The sequence below is a fragment of the Heterocephalus glaber genome, unplaced genomic scaffold (assembly GCF_053883595.1).
Source record: "Heterocephalus glaber isolate CG9 unplaced genomic scaffold, H.glaber_assembly_v1.0 deba00001561, whole genome shotgun sequence".
Taxonomy (NCBI): domain Eukaryota; kingdom Metazoa; phylum Chordata; class Mammalia; order Rodentia; family Bathyergidae; genus Heterocephalus; species Heterocephalus glaber.
In genome coordinates this window covers 12,109,741-12,132,689 of record NW_028258349.1, presented here as the reverse complement: position 1 = coordinate 12,132,689, position 22,949 = coordinate 12,109,741, and the positions used below count along the sequence as shown (strand labels likewise).

The 22,949-nt window shown below is 46.9% G+C and overlaps 1 protein-coding gene across 1 annotated transcript; it reads right to left on the bottom strand.

Moving 5' to 3' along the window:
• Positions 1-566: 566 nt before the first annotated feature.
• Wdr88 (WD repeat domain 88) lies at positions 567-20,702 on the bottom strand. Its single transcript, XM_087191329.1, is given in 9 exon segments — positions 567-3,407; positions 7,485-7,614; positions 9,236-9,374; positions 12,470-12,533; positions 13,707-13,712; positions 13,886-13,983; positions 17,401-17,512; positions 20,436-20,570; positions 20,572-20,702. Coding segments are annotated over 9 exon segments (1,011 nt in total). The 3' UTR covers positions 567-3,211.
• Between the last annotated feature and the right edge of the window lie 2,247 nt (positions 20,703-22,949).

The following is a 22,949-nucleotide window of genomic DNA, read 5'->3' as shown; positions in this document are numbered from 1 at the left end:
CAAGGAATGTTAACATTGTGTACTACACACAGGTACTAATAAATAAAAAAAAATTTAAAAGTCTAGGCCCAGGAAGATTTCCCCAGAATTATTTGTAACAGCAACCTAGGTGCCCATCAGTGGGGGCAGTGTCCACATACACAGTCCAGGTGTCCAGCACAGCCCTAGGAATTCACAGCTGTGTGCGTCTTCATGTGTGGAAAGTCCTCAAAACCAACAGGAGGACAGAGGCCACAAGTGGAGCTTTGACCATGTCATACATCATGTCTTATAAGTAGGTGAATAAATATCGAGCAGTCAGCTTGATAATACTGAGCGGTCACCCACGCTGTGACAGACAGGGATGGTGCCCAGCACAGGACCTGCTCAAATAATGATTACAGATTGTGAGACTTACACACAGAATTGTTGAATGGCAGACAATCGACATGGTAGGCATCACGTTTTTATAGTGGACCAAGGAACACTTGGCAAAACTCATGTGAGCCACATCAGATGGAATGGGGCCCTTCATGTTTGTTAACTGAAAATGTCACTCTTTCTGGATTGATTTATGTTGTACAGTATCCTGTGGGAGAAGGAAGAGGGCCTCACATGTGCAAAGGCATTCTGGACATTGAAAAGTCTGGGTAGAGATCATGAAGCATCCTGTGATGAAAATGCCAGTACCACCCCTTGTCTAATCAGACCTTCCTCTGTGCTGGGCAGGTGGCTACCTGGGAAAATTAGCAGTATCTTAGTTGGTTCTGTGTTGCTGTAACAAAAAAACCCAAGACTGGATACTTCATACAGAAAAGGATAGTAAGCTTAGAGATCTGCAGGCAAGAAAGTTCAAGACCAGGTGGCCTCATCTGATGAGTGCCTCGTGTTGTGTCATAACATGGCAGATGGCATCACATGGCAGAAGCATGTGTAAGAACAGCAAGCAGCACGTGCAGAAGAAACCAAACATGTGGATGACCCAACTTTATAACAGTCTGCTCTTCTGGTAGCTAACCCAGACTCCTGATGCGAACCCACTCCCAAGAGATGGCATTAATACTGTGCCAGGGCAGTGCCCCCATCTTCTATTTTCACCTTACAGAGGTCCCCCACCTCTTGGTAGCATTGCAGGGAGGACCAAGCTTCCAGCTCACAAACGGGACAAACCATAGCCAAACCATAGCAGCCACAATGGGTTGCCATCGCCCACAGAGGAGCCTCACGTGACTTCATACGCATTTGGCAAACCTGTCCTCAGGAAGTGCCAGTGCCATCCCTCTGGGGCCACCTCACAGGACAGCTGTGCACTCCAGAACGTGAGCGCATACTGTGTTCCAAACACGAGACAGAATGAACACCAGGACAGAAGGCCTAGAAAGAGCAAAACTGCTTTTACAATTCACATGGACACTTGTTATCCAAAGGAATCTAGATTTACTATGCATGAAAACCGAAAGTGTTCATTTTCCCCCCGGATGCTGCGGGACTGAGGAGGTGCCTGGTGCTGGAGCCCGGCCAAGACGTGGTCCCTGCCAGGTCTGATCCGCCCACTCAGCGGTGAGGGGCCCCACAGAAGGGGCCCCGCAGAGCCCTGCAACCTGCATGACAGGTGGCTGACGCTCAGCTCACCCCAAGGGCCTGGTAGCCATCAGTCCTCCTTGCTCTCCCCCTCTGATGACAGTGAAGCCTCCAGTGGTGAGCCCCTTGCCTCTCTCTGGGAGAGTACACATCTGGTGAATACTTCAGAGGAGCTGTCACGTTCGAAGGCAGAGAAAGACCTGTCACATCCTTAAAAACTGACATGAAATATTTTAAGACAGGAGCAAGGAGATGGTGGTCAGAGGAGATTCATGGGATGAAGGTGAAATTCCCCACCCAACCCCCAGCTCAACCCAGCTTCCATGGCTGGGCCGAGGCAAGGGCTTCTTCTCTGGAGTCCCTAGTCCTCCAGAATGGACCCGGCATGCCAGTGGGTTTGGGCAGGCTTCTGTTCCCTCTTCCCCTCCAAGCCTGAGCAGTATGGAGGGTAGGCTTGAGGGCAGCCACTTGGTGGTGGGAAGACAGGGGTGAGTGTGCATCCCTGTCCACTGCTCTGTGCAGAGTGGAATTGTAGGGCTGAGGAAACATTCTGACACCTTGACATGCTGGGGACACCTGACTTTTATAGAACCAAGAGAAGCAGGCAGGCACAATTTCTGAACAAAACGGGTTTCTACTTGGCTAATGCGAGTGCTCAGCATCCCCCTGGGTCCTGGGCCTGCCTCTGGCCACAGCGCACAGAAGAGAGGATGGGGATGGCCTAGCTCAGCTGTCTCATCTGCTTTCCACTCGCCCTAGAGAAATGAGAGTTCCTGAGCCTCCCGCACAGGAATGGGGCCCAGGGGGCCTGGCCGGGGGTCTGCAGCTGGACCAGAGGAGCTCATGTGGTGTCCAGCTGTGTCTGACCATTTCTGCTCCGGACACACAGTGCTGCCTCGTCTCCGCCACACCTCCGCATTCACTGCACTCCTAGCCACGCCAGCCAGGCTCACTGCCCCAGGGGTCCCGCACAGGCTGTTCCCACGGAGGGAGGTCCTTCCCAAAACATCTGCATGGCTCACCTCCTACCACCTTCCAGGCTGCGCACGGGTCACCTTCTTAGCGGGTCCCATCCTGGCCACCCTTTAAATACCGCAAACCCCAACACTCCCACCCCTTTCCTGTGTCAGTTGTCTTCAAATTACTGTCACTATGGGACTTACTACACATCTTCCTGTCTCTTTACACTGGGCTTGTCTCTTCTCCTAGAATTTAAGCTGCTACAGGGTGAGGATTTTACTCTTCAGGGTTGTATCCCCAGTTGCCCAATAAATGTTTGTTCACACCTGCCTTGAAAGCTGAGGACCCGGGTTCGATCCCCAGTACCAAGAAAAAAAAAGTTTGTTCAAAGAATAAATTCATCAAAAAAAAAAAAAAGAAGAAATTCATCCAGCCTTGCCTGAAGTCACACCTGCATCTGAACTTTTCATTATGAGAGTTAATAATTTTCCTTTGTTACTTGACCCATGTTGAGTTGAGTTTCCATTGCTTATAAACAAACTTGTGCCTATGATTTGTTTTGTCCTCACTGCAAAAAAAAAAAATCCTCCTTCACTGGAAATCGCCGGTCTGATCTTAGGAAAGTCCATATGAATGGAATATGAAGAACTCCACCCAGCAGCCTTGGAGAACAGAGCCTGGCACGGGTTCATCACTCACTGTCTCTGGCAAAGCAGCAGGAGCTCACGGAGCCTTCGTGGCCCTGCATCAGAGTCACACAGGCGCCACGGTTTCGAAACTCTCCTGTGTAGACAGTCCATATGTTTAAGGCTTTATCCCAGGAGGTTGTACACAGGAAAAGGCCACTGAAGGTAAAACAGCAGTTTGAGATGGCGCTCTCCTGTGCCCTGAAACACAGGCAGGGGACATGTTAGCGCTTCCTGGATGGCAGAACATGTGTCCCTAGAAGAGGGAAGGATGCCAGAAGCGGCCACCATCTCCTGTGAGCAAATGGACACCAGTCCTTTGACCCACCGTAGTCCAGAGACTAATTGCTTAGACTGTGTCACACCACTCCAGGATTTCTCAGCCACCCTAATATGACACGCTGTCGTGGATCATTCTTTGTTAAAGAGGCTCATCTTATAGAAAGTAGGATGCTTAGCAGTATCCCTGACCTTTATCCAGCAGATGCCAGTAGCTCCTGCCATAACCCATTTATGACAAACAAAACATCTCTAATCATTGCCAAACGTCCACTGGGGAACAAAGCTGCCCCCAGTTGAGAAGCACTGGGATATTCAAAAGCTGCCGTGGCCTGAGGAAAGAACACCTAAAAAGCCATCAGCGGCGGCTGGTGGACTAACGGCCGTCCAGCTTCCGGGTGGGTCCGCTCACAGAGAGGCCCGCCCCTCTCCTCCTCCTTTCTCCTGTGCGGTCGGGCTCGGCTCCTTCCCTCCGCGTCCCACCCCGTGTCCCTTCCCACTCCTCTCTCGCTCGCCCTCCTTACTGTTCCGCACCAGTGCTCCCTCCTCATCTATCTCCAGGGCCATTAAAGCGCAGAATAATGTTCTATAGACTTAACTAATAAAGGTTTGGGTTACTCATTCTCGATTTTAAAATATTTTCTTTACTTGAAAATAATCTATCAGCTTTCAGCCCCTTTTTTTTTGTTTGTGATCCTCAGAGTAGTTTCCCCGTGATTCTCATTTCCTCCTAGAGAGAGAGTTTTCAAGTGAAACTACAAACGCGTTCGTCCATCTCTGTGCAAAAATCAGTCATTCCACCAGAAGAAAAGACTGAGCAAACCTGTCTTGCTGAGCTCAGGTCAGAGTGTCAGACCCCATCTCGGTTCACTGAAAGGCAGAGACTGAGCGGGGTGCAAAGAGGAGAAAGGTCAGCTCCTCGGAGGGCCCAGGACAAACCTCCCCACAACCTGGTGTCTGGCAGGCTAGGAGCCCTGGCATACACTGAGAACGGGACCCCGTCCCTGGATGTAAACTGGAGCTGTCTCCGCTGCCAGGATGGCTTCTCACGTGGAGTGAATCCCACTTCCCAGAGAGAACAGGAGTTTGGGGGCCGCGCCTCTGTGACGCGGAGCTCTGGACACGATGGAGCCACGGCACTGATCTCTCCTCCTCCGGCCCAGTGCAGCTGACAGCCCTGGGCAGTGTTTACAAAGGGAACGTGAGGAGGCCATGGAAGGCAGAGAGAAGAGGCAGATATCCCTCAGTCAAAGGGGAAAAATATGTGTGGGGGCAAAAATAAAAAAGGCCTCCAAGAAAAGCCTGTTCTCCCCAAGCCAAGGTCCAGGACAGGGGCAGCCTAGCAAACCAGAAAACTTTTAGATAACTGCTGCCCTATCTGAGCCAGGAATCTCAGGAAAAACTGCAGCCCTGTGCTACCCTCATCAGAAAGGCTGAATGGGAAGCCTAGATGGCCACCCTTCCGTGCTGTGAGATGTGGCCACTACAGCAGATTTCAATAGAGCCCGAGTCTCGCAATACTCCAGATGCCCAACGTGCAAAGGAACTCCCAAGAGTCAGGAAAAGCTGGACATGAATGAGAAAGGCAATCAATAGATGCCGACACTGAGATCACAGAGACGTTAGAATTATCTGACCAGGATAAGTAAGTAAGATAATAAGTAAAATAACCCAGTCATAAAAGGATGCATATTGAATAATCCCGCTTATATGACATATCTAGGATGGGCAAATTCATGGAGGGGAAAAGGTTATTGGGGACTGGTAGAAAGGGAAGTTATTGTTAAATGGAGATAGGTGATGATGAAATGGTTTTGGAAATAGATAGGAGGGATGGTTGTGCAATATTGTGAGTGTAATTAAACCAGTGAATTGTGCACTTAAAAATAAGTAAAATGGCATGTTTTATGTGTATGTATTTCATCATCATTAATGATAATGTCATATCCTCAAAACTACTAACTTCATTTTACATGGGTGAGTTGTGTTTAAAATGAAAGGCAAGGAGACAGGAAAGCAGGAAGGGAGAAATAGTGGCTTCAGGGGGGAAACACAAGGTTACAAGATACCAGAGAGTGATCTGTCACTATATTGTATATTCTTGTGTACTTTTTAAATTTCAAATTATGCTGCATGTTTTACATTTTCATAAAAGTAAATTATAGGGCTGGGGATTTAGCTCAGTGGTTTTGCCACCTGCTGTGCAAGCAGAAGGACCCAAGCTCAATCCCTGGTCCCCCCCAAAAAAGTAAATTACAAAATGAGGCACAGAGGCACATGCCTGTAATTCCAGCTATTCAGGAGGCTGAGCTAGGAGGATCACAAATTTGAAGCCAGGGTGGGCAATTTAGAAAGATCCTGTCTCAAAATAAAATAAAAAATAGCTGGGGATTTAGCTCAGTGGCTCCACACCTGCCTCGAAAGTGCAAGGTCCCGAGTTCCTTCCCTGGTACTGGAAAAACAAAAATAAAAACAAAAACTGCAAAATAGAGCCATATAATAAAAATTAAAAAAAATAAAAAATGGACCTGGAGTGTGGACCAGTAGTGTGCTTATCTAGCATACATAAGTCCAGGTTAAATCCCCAGTACTGAAAGAAAAAAAATTACATAATTGCTGAAATGTAAAAATGCAAAGTCAGGAATTTTTAAGCATATAAAGATATCAATAGCAGAGCATGAAAACAAACATGGGGCCCTTTTGAATGTGACTCCTCAGAGGTCACACACTATGAAGCCAGCCTTGCCTTGTGGCTCTGAAACTCTTTGCCCCTATATTTTCTTGCTAAAAGGTATGTTTCCAGACTGGGCTGGTGGCTGGCCTCAGAAGGCTGAGGCAGGAGTATCACTGCAAGTTCAAGGCCAGCCTGAAGGACACAGTGAGATCCTGCCTCAAAAAACTAAATGAAGAGAAATAAATAATTAGTGAATGGTATATTTCCAGAGATAATCAATTTAAGATAAATCAAAACTACCAGTAGACATTTTGTTTATCTCCCTCTTCCACATCATATCCATTAGGACAGCAGAAGTGGGAGGGGGGTCGGGACATTGCACACAGTGGGAGCTCGGTCGCCTCTGCTGCCCTCACCCCCTCACTGCCATCACGGGGCGGGGGGGGGGCTCTGAAGAGCAGCATAGAGAGGGCGCCCATGGCGCTCTAAGCCAGGCTTTCCCTGGGGGCGCTCTCGGGAACAGCACCCTTGGAGGGCCCACAGTGCAGCCAGGACTGTGCTAAGGTCCTGCTTCGTATGTTACCCTGTTCAGACCTCACCTCAGCTCTGCTTGCAGAGAGGAAACTGAGGCCTGAGGTCACCCAGAATGGGAACCACATCCTCTCAATGTCTGGCCTGGCCACCAGGGGAAGCTGGCCTGGCCATGCAGGAGTAATGGAGCAGAGCAGGCAGGGGACAGGAGCACCACACGGTGGGATCCTGATACCAGGGCCTGGTGCCGAGGGCTGGGCCCATCTGGTGGTGGCCGTTTGCCAGGGACCCTCTGCAGGCACTGGATCATCACAACTTCCTGTTTTACAGGAGAGGCTGGAAATTCGCTTGTGGGGGGGGGGCGGCAGGGGATTGAACCTAGGGCCTTCACACTGAGCTGCACCCCAGACCTCTTTTTATTTTCATTTTGAGACAGGGTCTCACTATATGGCCAAGTTGCCTAGGGCGTGCTCAAACTTGCGATCTTCCTGCCTTGGCCTTTCAGAGTGCTGGAACTGCAGGTGCCGACCACCAAGACTGGCTGGAATTCACATATTAATGCAGGCTCTGCACACAGTTTTCCAGGATAGACTCACGCTAAAACAAATGCATCTGGGGCCCAGCCCAGCCAGCAGGCCACAGGTGGTGGCTTCTCCCTGCCTGTGTCTCTGACCTCCTTGCAGACACCACTACATGGACATGCGCTTGCAGGCAGACTCCCAGAGGGATCCAAGGCAGGCGTCCCACCCACGTCCCTGCAGCAGAATGCTGCTGGCCTCCGGGACCCTTCTCACCTGGAGATGGTGAGCAGCGTGGCCTGGGAGGTGACATCCCAGATCTTGATGCACCTGTCCAGCGAGATGGAAGCCACCCTCTGGCTGTCGGGGTCAAAGCAGCATGTGGTGATTGACCTTCTGTGATGGTCTGCAGCACAGGACAGTGACTTGTTGCCATGAGGACCACACTCTGGGCCACTCAGCCACTGATATGAAGACTCAACTCCAGTTTTCATAAGTGACTGTGCCCCTCACATGCATTTCCTGAGCGCCTACTATGAGCCAGGCTCGGAACACTGAGCCCAGCTGACCTGCTCCCTGTGGGGCGGGAGAGACGCCCTTGAGCAGGCAGCAACCCGCCACATGCAAGGGCCATGAGGGGACTGTGTAGCCCATCTTGGCCTACTCCACCTTCCAGGGCCCACAAAGGCCGTAAAAGTCATCAGGCAGGAAAAGAAGCACACCCCAGGCAAAGGAACAGCACATGCAGAGGCCTGGAGGGAGACAGAGCCAGAAGTGCGGTGCACAGCTAGAATGTGGAGCGGAGGAGAGGCAGCATGTGAGGCGATGTGTTAGGGGAAAAGGCAAGCTGGGGTGGTGCTTGTGTCATGGCAACACGCTGGTAAAAATAAACAGAAAGGACATATGGGAAGTACAGTTCAGGATGGTCACCGTGCAATGTATTGTTAATAATAGACACCTCGAGCCAGGCATCGGGGCCCACACCTGTAATCCCGGCACACTGGGAGGCTGAGGCAGGAAGTTCGGAATTGTGAGCCCTGTCTGGGCAACTTAGCAACTGCCTGAAATTTTTTTTTAAAAGGTGCAGAGTTCTGGGGCTGTTGCTCAGTGCAATGGCATTGGGTTCAATCTCTAGCACCACCAAATCATTATAATGATAATAATAATAATATGTATCTTTGGACTGGGAATTGAGCTCAGTGGTAGAGCACTTGTCTAGCATGCTCAAAGTCCTTGGTTGGATCCCAGCTCCACAAAATAATTATAATAATGATAAAAGATACCTCTGGGGAGGGGACAGGACAGGTACTGCTGCTTTTGCTCTTCACATATTGAAATTTTTAAAATAATAACTGCATTTTTTAAACTTTGTCTTTTTAGATAATTGCAAACTTACACACAGATGGAGGGACTCATACAGGGAAATCCTATGTGACCTTCACCCAGTTTCCCCTATGGTAACATCATGATACTAAAGTATCACTACCAGGGAATTCATATATGATGGTTATTTTGTGTGTGTGGTTATTATTTTTATATTTTGAAAATATAGATAGAAGCTGGATGCAGTGGTGCTTGCATGTACCAGCATTTTTCAGGGGCTAAGGCAGGAGGATCCTGAGTTTGAGTTCTGTTTAAGCAACTTAGTGAAACCCTGTCTCAAAATAAAAGGGCAGAGGATATAGTTCAGTGTAAAGGCCCTAGGCTGAATCTCCAGTACCATAAATCAGTCAATCAATCAAACAATCAATTCAGGTAGAAATGTTAAGAAGGGTGGGTCTATGTGCATGTGTGGCCGGACGGGAACATTGTTTCACGTTATAAGCACAAGACTGAAATGAAAAGTGTTAACCAAAGAGGACCAGCCTTGGTCGTAACTGTGCTTTTCACAGTGTCCAAGCTTGAACGATGTGGTTCTTACCATGACAGGTTCACCGAGTAAAGCTGTCAAAAGTCACTATTGGTCAAGCGACAAGCAAGCACTCCTATGGGGGGCAAGACACAGCTGGGAGCCCGGGGGGCCTCACCTTCAATGTATGTCATGGTGGTGATGTTTTCCACATCCATTATGTAGATTCCACAATTTATATCCAAGCCTGAGACCACGTATTTTCTGTCAGGAGAAAACTTACAGGACGATATGAAGGTGTCATGCTTGGTCTTCCACTGAAAGGGGTTGACAATCAAAAGTTGTTTCTTTGGGCCAGGGATTTAGCTCAGTTGTTCTGGTGCCTGCTTTGCAAGCGCAAGGTCCCGAGAGCCTCGGTAGCAAAATAAATAAATAAATAAATAAAAGGGTAAAAGTCATTTCCTCCCTCTCACTGGCCCAGCCACCCAGTAGAACTCTCTATGATGGTGGAAATTTCTATCCATGCACCGTCCAAAATGGTGGCTGATGGTCACATGCGGTCTTTGGGACTTTAGTGGGCTGTGTGAAGAAGGAGCTGAATGTTTAAGTTTGTTTAATTTTAATTAATTAACTTATTAATAAATGTAATAAATTAATCTGTGTCCAGGACAGAGGAACAGGGATGGGACACACAGAGAACTGGCCACAAGGTTCCAGCAATGGCCAACTTTATTCCGGTCCAATGGGGTAAACAAGTGTTATTGAGTGTCTGCCCTGTGCCTGGCACTGTGGACAAGATGCTGTAGCCCCAGACACTCTCAGTACCCTGTGGACAAAAGGGGGTGATGGGCTAGCTACGGTGTTGTACATTGTAATCCCAGCATTTAGGAGATGGATGCAGGAGGATCCTTAGTTCAAGGCCAGTCTGGGCTACATAGTGAGTTCAAGGTTGGCCTGGACTACATATAGTGAAACTCGGTTTCAAAAATAAGAAAAAAGGCTGCCTGCTGCGCAAGTGCAAGAACCTGAGTTCAATCCCTGGCACCAAAAAAAAAAAAAAAAAGAAAGAAAGAAAAAAGGCAGGGAAAAGGGCAGTGCATTCTCAACAGTCTAGGAAAGGAGGATCTCTCTCTGTCATAAATTATATATAGCATTGATGTTGTGACTGTTTAAGAATATGTCCTCAAATTCTTCAACAGTTCCCCCCTCCAACAGGTGGAGCCTAGTTGTCTTTCTCTTGAATATGGCTGGACTTAGTGACTCACTTCTGATGAACAGAATATGGCAGAAGGGAGAGTGTGGGGCTAGAATATAAAAGAAATCATGGGGCTGGGTGTGTAGGTCAATGATAGACAATGTGGTTAGCATGCTCAAGGCCCTGGGTTCAATCCCCAGCACCAAAAATTAGAAAAGCAAAGTAAAAGGAATCTAGGCTTGCTCCTTGCTCTTTCTTGGATCACTTGCCCTGTGGAAGTTAACTGGATGACCTGAGGTCATGCAGTAGCCCCACGTCTCCCTGGGGACCCACATGGAGCTGAACCGAGGCCTCCTGCCAAGGGCCAGTGAGTGAGCCATCTTGGAAGGGGATTCTCCAGCCCCAGTGGAGCCTTAAGCTGACCATAGCCTCAGATGATATCTTCACTGTGGCCTCACAAGAGACCTGAGCCAGAACCAGTTAAGCTGCTTCTTGATTTCTGATTTTCGAAGCCATGTAAGAATAAATGTTGACTGTTTGAAGTTACTAAATTTTAGTCATGTGTCAAGCACCATTAGATGACTGCTTCAGCCCCATCATTGGCAAGGGCCATAGGTAATTTGTGCAACAAAAATAAGAAAAGTGCTTTTTTAAAGAAGAAGAAGAAGGAAACCACTCCAAATAGTGAAACTGGCTAGAGACAAGAAAAAGAAATTAACAGCAAAAGAAAGAAACACTTGGGAAAATAGTCAAAGTCAGGAGAAATCAGTGCAAGTCTCATCTTTCACCTACTATGTTGCTTACACTTTTGAAAAATCACAGTGCCCAGCCTGTGGGGTGGGAGGTGATGCATTCTCCTTGAGCACCTAGGGTCTGAGTGGGCAAACGTTCTGGAAAACATTTTTTGAAGCTCTGTGTTACCATGCTATTTGAATTGGTAATGGAAACTAGCTATAGACACTAAAGAAATATGGGAGAACATGTATAAAAAACACATGCAGAATTTCCTTATCATAGTGTTGTTCATAGACAAAAATAAAAAGAGCCTTAGAGTCCTCTACCAGGGAATGGTGAGACAGGTCCTGCCCTGTGTGTGCTGAGGAATCACATGCAGCCATTAAGAAGGATGATGGGGACCTGTTCTCACTCAGTTTATTGTTAATTAGGGGTGGGGGAGTCAGGGTCCAGAAAGTATGTGCATGATGATGCTATGCTAGTTAATAAGACATACTTGAAAACTGTGTAGGAAAAGAGACCCAAGATGGTAATTATACTCTCTGAGTGGTTGTTTTAAGGGTTTTTTTTGTTTTTATTTGTTTGTTTGGTGATACTGGAGATTGAGCCTAGAGCTCTCACACTGAGCTATATTCCCAGCCTCTTTAAATTTTTTTTTATTTTGAAACCGGGTCTTGCTGAGTTGCTAAATTACCCAGACTGGCCTCAAATTTGCCATCCTACTGTCTCAGCTTTTCAGAGTGCTGGAATTACAGGCATGTACCATCACACCTGCTATTTGTTTTTAAACATGGCTTATTTTGTCTTTTTAAAAACGTTTACAGTGAAAAAAAAAGACAGAAATGTGTACAATGAATATACTTGACTCTTGCACTGAAAAGAAAGTTGTTTTTTAAAGAGAGGAGAGGAGGGGCACTAAGTAGCTGCTGGGGGAAGTCAGTGCAGGTGAGGACAGGGGTCCTGAGAAGCCCGGGGGCAGGGCTGAGGCTGCCTGGGCGGGGGAGCCGGGTCCCAGTCCTGTTGAGACGGGTGGATAGTGGCCCTGTCCCAGAGAAAGAGAATAGACGGAGAAAGGCCCGCAGCCTGGTTCTTTGGCCACCTGGCCTTTGTCCCACGGCCTCAGCCCCACTTCCTGCCTCACCAAATTCAAACAGCCCACAGGGGACCCTGCAATGCCATGCCTAGCCCTAGCCCCGGCTTCACTTGTGGGTCCAAACCCTCCATATCTTTCAAGCAGATGCCTTGCTCTGCCTGCTGAGGAAGTTTCCTCCCCCAGTGCCTGCCCCCATCAAGGGCAGCCTCCGCACAGCCAGCGATGGCTGCTGTGGGGTTCACACTACACCTCAGTCACTGAGAAAGCACTCTTATCCTGGAAGCTTGGGGCTTTTGTCATCTCCCCAACCCTGGGTCCAGGCCAAAGCTCCCAAGGCCCAGACCAGCCCTGCACCCTGCCCATCCCCACCCGGGGGCAGGTGAACGTACCAGCAGCTAGCCTGTTTCAAGGTCCCATGCCCTCACTGTCTTGTCATAGGATGCTGCAATGATTCTGGAAATACAATGACAGCTGTGGGCCTTGAGCACAGAGACAATTAGGCCTGTGGTTTTTCTGACAACTATTTCTTCTTTTTTACAATTTAGGACCAAAATGCAAATAATATAAGAACCTTTCAAAAGATGCTCCGTGTGCCGCCCTGGCGAGCAGTGAATTCCCACTGAAAACAGAGATACCCTGGAGCTACCAGACATCACAGCACCGCACTGTCCTTACTCCTTCAGCCACCCGAAGATGCTCTTTTTTTGGTACCGGGAATTGAACTTAGGGCCTTGAGCTTGCCAGGCAGGTGCTGTGCCGCTGAGCTACATTCCCAGTCCAATAGTGTAGTATCTGCATACAGCCTATGCACATGTCCCATATTTTTAATTTAATTTTATTTAATTTTGGGGGTATCAGAATTGAACCTAGGGCCTCTCCCTTCGAAGATGTTCTTTTATATTTAGGACTTTAAAACCATCTGTTCTTCTCTTCCGTAATTTGCTATTTCTAAGAAGATCGTTACAGTTCGCAAGGACACTCCCTTCCCTCTCTGTTCACATCCGTTTTTTAACAGGAAAATGCTTTCAGAGACTGTGTGATGTTCAGAAATGTTTTCTTGTAAATTTAGCGAAATGTATAAATACTGTATACCTATATCTTATAGTGCATGTTTCTGTGGCAAAGTTTAGTCTCTATAAAATAAATTTCCATGAAACTTAAATCACATTCTAATTTCTTACTAGTATACTGGTTTTGGAGCTCCCCAAAGTGAAAACAAATCTATATTAAAGAAAATTTCTTTGTCTGTCAAAGGCCCGTCTCCTGTCTGTGTGAGTGGATTTAAGCAAAAGTGTCTGAGAGATCCTTCTCTCATGTCTTGTCTCTTCTCAGATGACAGCTCGGGCCTGCCCTGCTCCCCTGGGCCTCAGTTTCCCCTGAAAAATGAGGGCCTGGAGTATATGACTAAGGCCTCTTGTAGCTGCCATAGTGTATATGCAACTATGGAATAGATACTTCACAAAGAAAATTCAGACTATCTTTATATTAAGCACAACAATGTTCCCTTTAAGCACATAAAGCTTTCAAAGTGTTGCATCCATTTGATTTTCACAGGAAAAAAAAGTGGAAACCTTGAGATCAATATAGGGGAATACAGGGGCCGGGGATTTAGCTCAGTGGTTTCACCGCCTGCTGCGCAAGTGCAAGGAACCAAGTTCGATCCCCGGTACCAAAAAAAAAACCCGGGGAATACAGTTGTATATTTGCTTTAAAAAAACAACCAACCAACCAACCAAACAACAACCTACCAATGCTGTACCTGTGGACTCCATGTGGATTCTCATTTTTGCTGAGCCGTGTAAAACAAAGGAAATGTCACCTTCCGCTCTCAGCCACTGCACTCTAACACAGGAGCTTTGGGCCTTTGCTCAAAATCCCGAATCACAGATCCATTCTCAGCATCCTCAAATAATGGGAGAGAGCAGAGAGAATGGTCAGGGCTGTATTTGTAGGAGTTGTGAACTGAAGTCAGCAGCAGCCTTAGCCTGTCTACAGAAGAAAAGTTAGAAAACATCATGATCCCACGACTCTCCCTCATCCTCAAAGAGCCTTTCCAACACCTCCCCCAAGCAGGAAGAAGGACTGCACCATCCACGGGGAACTCCCCAACAGCTCCACAGGCAACAGATGGGCACTGGCCACTGGGAGCAGAGAGGCAAAGAGATCATTTTTCTCATTCTCTACTTTGCACGCCCCGCCCCGTTTCTCTGAAAACAAGACCTAACTAGAGATGAAAACTGCCAGCCCCTATCGGCTTATCCTTGCCTTACAATAGGCCGGAGCAAGGTGTGATCTGTGTGACATTGGCCATCACCATGCTAACAACCAGCTATTAATTCAGTGGAAATTTATTTTCTGGTTAGGTCTTATTTTCAGGGAAACACAGTAGCTATATCTTTCACTAACTTTTTAAAAAAAGTTTCACACTTTTGCGTCAGCAATTCTACTCTGAGGGGGCTGCTCCTAAGGAAACCGCCTGATTTGTGGTCAAAGACTTATACACATTGGGTTCCCCGGAACAATCTGGGTGTCCATCTAAAGAGGAAAAGTTAAACAAATTAGCATATCCCACAGAGGGCACCAGCAACTGCTAACGATCATGCTGAAGGTTAACAATGCAGAATGTGAGAGATCAAAGCAGGGTTACCAAAGCACAAGGGTGTCTGTGGCAGCAAAGAGAAAATAGTTTTACTAAGAAATGTGCCAACAGCTTTTCAGGACAAGCAGCTGGGGAGGGGGTGGCAAGTTGTTAGTAAGACAATGACTTACTAAAAAGATCTAGTGTTGTGATGTAAGACCATGGTGCAAGGGTGTGGCGACTTTTCAGCCTGACCAGGGCAGGTCGGTGACAAGACCCCCTGGATATGTAGAGACCACGCTGCATTAGGACCCCCAAGACCTTCTGGGAAGCAAGGGACCCCGTGTCAGGGGTCCCCAAGACCACATTACAGTCACATTCTCCTATAGTCACATTCACAGCTAAGGGTTATTTCGGTGAAAGTCCACAAAACCAAACTAGCAAAGAGAAGAGGCAAGGGCGAAGCCCAGAGGAAGACAGGCACGGGTGTCCGAGAGACTTCTCCCAGTGGAGAGGCTCAGAAGTGCTGAATTCCTCCAGCAACAAAATGCAACAACACATAGGAAGTGTTCTCTACCAAGAGGCTGTAGCTGAGCCTGAGTCCAGGGTTTTTGCTTTGAAGGGGAGGGGTGGGAAGTGCTGGGCACATAGGTACAGTACTCTCTGTCTGACATGTACCCAAATTCCAGACTTCCAAAAGAAACACAGTTTGCACAAACAATTGAGGCAGAGTGAGTCACTGGTTGTAGGGAACTGTTTACCGGTCCAGCCCTAGATGCAGGCCAAGGGCAGTTTTTCTAAGGCCAGCAGCCTGGGCCCGCTACATGAACACTTTCTGTGCAGACTCAGCCTCCATCCCTTGTTCCCTAAGACTTGAAACAATGGAGTTAGGTTTGAGGGATACCGGCAGGCCCTACTCAAAGCCCAGTGGAAGGAAAGGACAACAGGAGTCCCAAAGTGGACCTCCCCAGGGCAGGACCCATCTAGGCTGGTGGCCAGGGTTCCAGAGTCTAACGGCTTGGGAAGAATGGGCTGGTTCTGACAGCCTGGGACCGAGCCTCCTCTGCTGGTGTGCTGCTCTAGGAAAAAAACATGACTGTGAACAAAGACACCGATCACCTTGGGGCCTGGGATTGAGGCTCATGTAGTCTGGGCAGGGCCTTATGCCAACCAAGGGAGCAGAATGGATCAGAGTCCACAGGGCTGTGCAGGTTCAGCATTCAATAGGGACGTGAAGTGGCCCAGAGAAGGAAAAGCAGCCATGGACAGAGAAGCCAGCTCCTTCTTCACTTGGCATTTTGGAAACAGGACAATTTAAGTGGTGAAGTTTTTAGGATGGGGAGGTAGGCCCTCTAATTTAATAGTTAGAAAAACCAAGGAGATAACAATACGTGTAGCTCAGGTTTATTATGGTTACATATTCAGTATTTCTGTACAGTTCCAATTTTGTAAATGTATTTATATGTGTATGCACATAAAAAAGATATCCTCCAACATTTTGGCAGCTGTTAACTCTAGGGTAGTGGAATGAGTTTTTCTTTCTTCTCTGTGTTTTGATGCAGCACAGGGAGGGTGTGGAGGACTTTTGGGGTCTGGTGTGGGCCAGCTAAACTCTGGGGCAGCCCAAGTCCACAGCTGGCCCTGTGAGGCTGTGGGGGCTCAGGGAGGCCCAGGAGGTCATTCATGTGTCCACCCAGGGATATACAGCTGATGAGTCCTAAATGTGGAGTCTGAATCAACTTGGACAGTACCCAAAGCCTTCTGTGGTCAGCCTGGTCTTGGCACTCACAGGTGACAGATGTTCCTTTAAGGTCATCTGTAGAGTCAAGGGCTGTCCTCTGCCCAATTACACATAAAAGAACCAAGAAACTAGCCTTATTCACTCCATTCTATCTCCTTCCTGCCCCTGACACGCTAAGTCAGCAAAACTCAGAACTGACTACCCTTTCCCGTGGACCACGGCCCCAGACACCCAACCATCTTTGGCCTGGCCCCTGATGACCACTGCCATCCTCCAGCCCTACTCCCTCCTCATTCCCTCCTCACTGGCCAACAGTGGCCTCAAACATCCCTGCTAGGGTCTTCTGATCATGTCCACAAAGCTCTGGAAGGCTGTAGTGGCCACTCTTCTGAACATCACATCCCCATTTCTTGTTCTCTTGCCTCCTGGATGTTGGATATTGATCTTTACTCAGGCCTGCCTCTTTCAGCCACCCCTCATGGACAAGTCCCAGACCTGGTCATTTTTCTGTCCTTTGTGACCACCCAGGCCTGGCCATGGTCTCTATGGATGGAACTGAGTTTTCCGGATGAGAAGGAGACTCAGATAAGTGACAGCTCAGAGACCCCAGGTATAACACAGGCACAACAGGAACCATCCCCCAAATAATTGGGGGGCTCTCAGTCTAGTGGTCTCCATCCTTTGGTCCTAATGTGTTCAGGTCTACAGACAGGCTACTGCTACACTGGCTTCTCTCTAATGGCTTGACCCTAGAGTAGCCTCCTCCTTCTTATACTTTGTTCAGAAGACCTTTATAAAGCTTGAGTTCCTTGAGTGTCAGAGAACTCATTACTAGAGACCTCTCCACAAGAGGTGCCTAAGCATTTTTTTTGGTATTGGGGATTGAACTTGAGTCCTTGCACTTGTGCAGCAGGCAGCTAAACCACTGAGCTAAATCCCTGGCCCCGCCTCGGCTTTTGAGATGTTTTAGTTCCAGGAGAACCTAACACCAAGCCACTTACCCACAGCTTCACAGTACAGTCATAGGAGCCATTGCAGAGCTTTGTGTCATTCACTCAGAAGTGGTAGGAACTCACAACATACCCATGCCCACTCAGAATTTTAAATGGGATCCAAAAGAAAGGATAGAACAAACAAGTTCAGTAAGGTTGCAGGAAACAAGGTTAATATACAAAAATCAATTGTATTTCTAAACACTTGCTGTGGGCACCTGAAAAAAATTAAGAAAACCATTCCATTTACAAAAGTATCAGAAAGAATATGTAGGAGTTAATTAAATAAAGAAGTATAAAACCTACTTTTGAAAATTATGAAACATTGTTGAAAGAAATTAAAGAAGACCTAAATAAATGGAAAAACATTTCATGTTCATAGATAGGCAGACATAATATTGTTAAGATGATAATATTCTCCAAAATGATCTATAGATTCAACATCATCTCATCAAGTTCCAAGCTGATTTTTTTGTAGAGTTGACAAGACAATCTTAAAACTTACATGGAAATTCAACAGAACCTGAATCAATCTTAAAAAAGAACAGCAGAGATGGAGGAGTCATGCATCCTAATTTTGAAGCTTCCTGTCAAGCAACTAATCAAGACAGTAGAATAATGGCATAAAGATAGAACTATAAATCAATGAAATATAATTGATAATCCAGAAAGAAACACTTGTATTTATAGTTAACTGATTTTTTATAAGAGTGCCATGGCAATTAAATAGGGAGACAATAGTTTTTTGTTTTTTTGAAATAAATTGACTTAGGAAACTGGCTATCCATATAGAGAATGAAATTGGATTTTTACTTTACAACATATATTAAAAATCAAATGCAAGCCAGGTATGGTGGTACACGCCTGTATTTCCAGCTACTTGGGAAGCTAAAGCAGGAGAATTGCAAGTTCAAGTTCAAGCTAGGCAACATAGTGATTTAGAGACACCCTATTTCAAAAAAAAAAAAATAAACAAGGACTGAGGTTGCAGGTCAGTGGTAGAGTGCCCCTGGGTTCAATCACCAATACTACAAAGGAAAGAAAAAAGGCCAGAAAGACTGAAGAATATGGCTCACTGATATAGCACCTGCCTAGCAAGTCTCAGCACCACAAATTTTTTTAAAAAATAGATTTCAAATGGATCAAAGACTTAGTGTTAAAACATAGTATTAAAACTATGACATTTTTATAAAACATAGATGTAAATCTATTATACATTAGGCATACTTTCTTAGATATGACACCAAAAGCATAAGTAACAACAACAAAAAATAAGCTGGGCATTAGCAAAATTAAAAATATTTGTGTTGCACAGGATATCAGCAAAAAAATACAAAAGATAAACAACATAATGGGAAGACACTTTTGCAAATCATGTATGTGATAATGGGCTTATATCTAGGACATAAAAAACCTCTTACAGCTCAACAATAAAAAGAAAACTCAATTAAAAATGGGCAAATGATCTAAATAGACAATTTCCCAAAGATATACAAATGATGATTGACAGCACATGAAGAGATTCTCTACATCATTATCCATCAGAGAAATACAAGTGGAAGCCACCATGTGATACCATGCCATATTTGTTAGGATAGCTATAATAATAAGTGTTGACAAGGATGTGAAAAAATAGAACCACCACAAATTGCTGATGGGAATATAGTGTTCTCTAAATTTTTTTTTTTTTTTGGTATCGGGGATCAAACTCGGGACCTTGCGCTTGCAAGGCAGGTGGCAGAACCATTGAGCTAAATCCTCGGCCCAGGGGAATATAAAATTATACAGCCACTTCGGAAAACAGGTTGGCAATTCTTCAAAATGTTAAACCTGTGAGTTAAAATATGACCCAATAATTTCACACTTCAGTGTATACCCCATAAAAATGAAAATATCCACAAAAAACTTACATGTGTACAGAATGTTGGTGGCAGCATCATTCATTAAGTAGAAACAACCCAGATGTCCATCGATGAACTAATACAGAAAATGTGGGCCGGGGATTTAGCTCAGTGGTTCTGCCGTCTGCCTCAAAAGCCAAGGACCCGAGTTTGATCCCCGGTACCAAAAATAAAACAAAACAAAACAAAAAAACAAACAGAAAAGGTGTCATAGGCACTCAGTGGAATATTAGTTGGAAATAAAAAGGAGTAAAGTACTGATGTGTGCTTCAGTATGGATGAACCTTGACATATTGTGCTAAGGAAAAGAAGCCAATCACAGAAGACCGCATACCATCCTCTAATTCTATTACTATGAAAGGCCTAAAGGCAAATCTATAGAGACAGAAAGTAGACTCAAGGTGGCTGCCCAGAGCTGGGAGGATGGGTTGTAGGGAAGTGGGAGGGATTGCTAATAGCTACCAGGTGTCTTTTTGGGTGATGAAAACATTCTCAAATTGATTGTGATGATGGCTACACAAGTCCGCATGCACTAAGAACCACTGAGTTGTACACCTTGTATCGTGGAATGGTATGGAATGTGAATTATTATAAAGATGAAAATTAGACAAGAGGGAGCTAGCCTGAAAACATCCAACCCTCCCTCCCATGGCCACGTGTTGGGGGCACTGGGCCAGAACTTGGGGGTGCTGGCTTTGGGAGTGCTGGGAGGTGTGAGAGTGCAGGACATGGGACCAAGGGTTTGGACTCTGCTTCTGGGAGCACAGGGTGCATGGACAGTGAGAGGGAGGTGCAGGGCGGTGGAGGGATGCAGGGGAGGGGACCTGGGGACGGGCAGGGCAGTGGGAATGTAGGAGGTGAGCAGATACCCGCCTCCAAGGGGCTTGGGGAAGTGGGGACACACTGACCCCACCCGGGGCTCTATCGCCAGGGGGCATAGGCAAACTGTGGTAGGTGGGAGACGCAGGGCCACCATCTGGGGTGGTGTCTTCGTTGTTTCCCCAGGGAGCAGAGTGTGGAAGTGCGGCCACCCAGCGTCTCTTCCAGCTGGCCCTGCCACAGCCACTTTGAGGGTGCCACAGAGGGTGTGGGGTGGAGTAGGGGAGTGGACCCAGGACTCAGGGCTTCCCTGAGGTTCTGGTCTTGGAGAGGGGCTCCTGGTCGCCCCAGAGCGCCTCTGGCATCACTGTGTTTTGCCCAGACTGCTGATCGCCCTCGTCCAAGGCCAGGGGGTCGAGCGTGGCCAGCAGCCCATTGTGGCGCAGTGCGGGGAGCGACCTTGAAGCGGCCCACGGCTTTCACCATGGTGGCCCAGGGCAGCCTGCGGGGCCAGTGGTCCCTGGTGGGGACCACGAGCATCCCCTTTGGGTCCTCGCCCGAGGTTTTCAGGGAGTCCGGTGGGGAGGCCATCTCGGATCCCAAACCGCCGGTGGCCGCCCCAGGCCTGGAGCTGGACGGTGGCAACCGCACCCCTGTGCCCTGCGCCAGCCCTTCACATCCACGGGCCTCTGGGCCGGGAAATGAAGGCTCCCACGCGGACCACAGCTGACCCTAAAAAACGGGGTCGAGTCCTAGGAACCGGAGGAAGGAGACTGAGCGTGTGAAACCAGAGACCCCACCCCTTGTGTCGTCCTTCTGGGTCACCCCAGCTCCCTGTCATAGGGCGATTTCTGTGTCCTTCGCCTCTGTAGGAGCTGCTGGCCAGCCCTCTTTTCTGTCAATCAATAGAGAAACAATCAATAAGAACTGCAAGGGCCCCTGAGAAATACATGTAACTGGTTGGGGTGGGGTCACACAGTCCATAAGATTGTAAGGGAAAGATCTGTCACTGAATCAATGACAGTAGGGGAGAGCAAAATGCTGCCTCATCTGTTGAAGGCCCATGGCTAGGAAATAAGACTGGGTGGAATTATTCCAGAATACAAGGTTTGCCATCTCTGGGTGGTAAAACTAAAACTGATTTTCTTCCTTTCTTCCACTTTAAAATGATTCTGATCTATGAGGTTTCTTTCATAATTTAAAAACCTCCACTTGGCTAGGGGTGGATGCCAGGGCCCTACTCGTACTGGCAAGTGCTCTACCCTGAGCTGCCCTTCAGCCCTGCACTTTGATCTTTGAAAAGGTTTCTCTTCCGTGCACATGAGGTGGCCTCACAGCAGGGATGCAAGGTCTACAGAGCAAGGACCCTGGCTCTGGGGCACATTCTCTCCCTAGGCCTCTCTGCCTACCTCAGACACGGGAGTGACATTTCTGAGAGGATGTGGCCTCCAGCCTGGACCCTGGGTCTGTGTTGCCCAAGGGGCTCTGGCCACCTGAGTTCGGGGAGCTTCACTCCCAAGGCACAGTGGGTGGGAAGCAGCCACTTCCCTCTCCATGCACATCCTTTAATGAGTCCAAACCATTCTTACTAAACTCAGCTGTCTTCATAATGAAATCAGAGGATAGTCTTTACTTTTAATTTCTTATAAAACTTCCAGGAAATTAAAAGAATCAAGAAGAAAATAGAAAAATGCCACTTTAATTAAACTGTTCAGTCTGAATTTTTCCCTCTGACACTAACTGAAATTAAAAATAGAAATCAATTTCTGCAAATTTTCAAAGCAGCCTTTGAAATGTCAAGGTTTCAAAAAATTATTTTACAGCAGGAATTTACATATAAATACAATCTGTACAATGTATTAACTGAACAATCAGCAAGCTTCTATCACAGAGGAGATCTGATACTGAGACAGGCTGGGCAGGATTCAATCACTGCCTCTTTAGTGGGAGACATTTCAGCCTGAAAAAGAAAACAGAAATGAGAGAAGGTAAGTTACATATGAACTGAAAAGCTAAACAGGACTGAGGCTGTTGCTCAGTGGCAGAGCCCTTCTAGGTTGGATTCCCAGCAGTGAAGAGAGGGAAAAAAAATCCAAAAGCTCCTTAAGGGCTGAGAATGCCATATCTTACCCTGGGTCACAGTGGAAAGTTTGCACCTAGAAAATACTGCACACAAGGAAGCCTGACTTAATCTGAATCATCAGCTGCTTCTTCTCTTACCCCTAACACACACAGAGACATAACCCTCCCATCTTATATTAGAACCCCTGTATAAGAACACCTTCTAATCCCAGTGTCACTCCCCCATCTCATCCATTTATGACCTTTGGGAAGGAATTAAAACATGTTTGCTCCAGGGTTGTCAGGTTTACATCTCAGTTTTATACATATAAGAATTCATGGCACCTGTCCTCAGAGTAGAGCTGATTCACCCTGTCCTTGATCTTTGTTCTGCACAGAAATCCAAACATCCATGATGACAGAGTAGCTGGATACACTGTAGTATATTCACATAAAGGAACACTCTGAAGCACTGAGATTGACCCAGGTACTGCCACCCAGGAATCTCCCAAACTAGGTGCAAAAGAGACTATACAACAAAATTTCTTTAAATAAAGTTTAAAACTACTAAGAGTAATCAGTGGTGATAGAAGCCAGAGGAATGGTTACCTTTGGCAAGCAGGGAAAAGATGGTAAGTGGGAGGAGATACGAGGGGGCTTCCTCCTCGATTCATGTGCTTTTGCCTATGTATACTCAGAAATGTGTGGAGCCTTGGACTTACGCTGTTTGCACATTCACATATGTGTGTGCAATAAACAGCTGACTTAACTGTATGA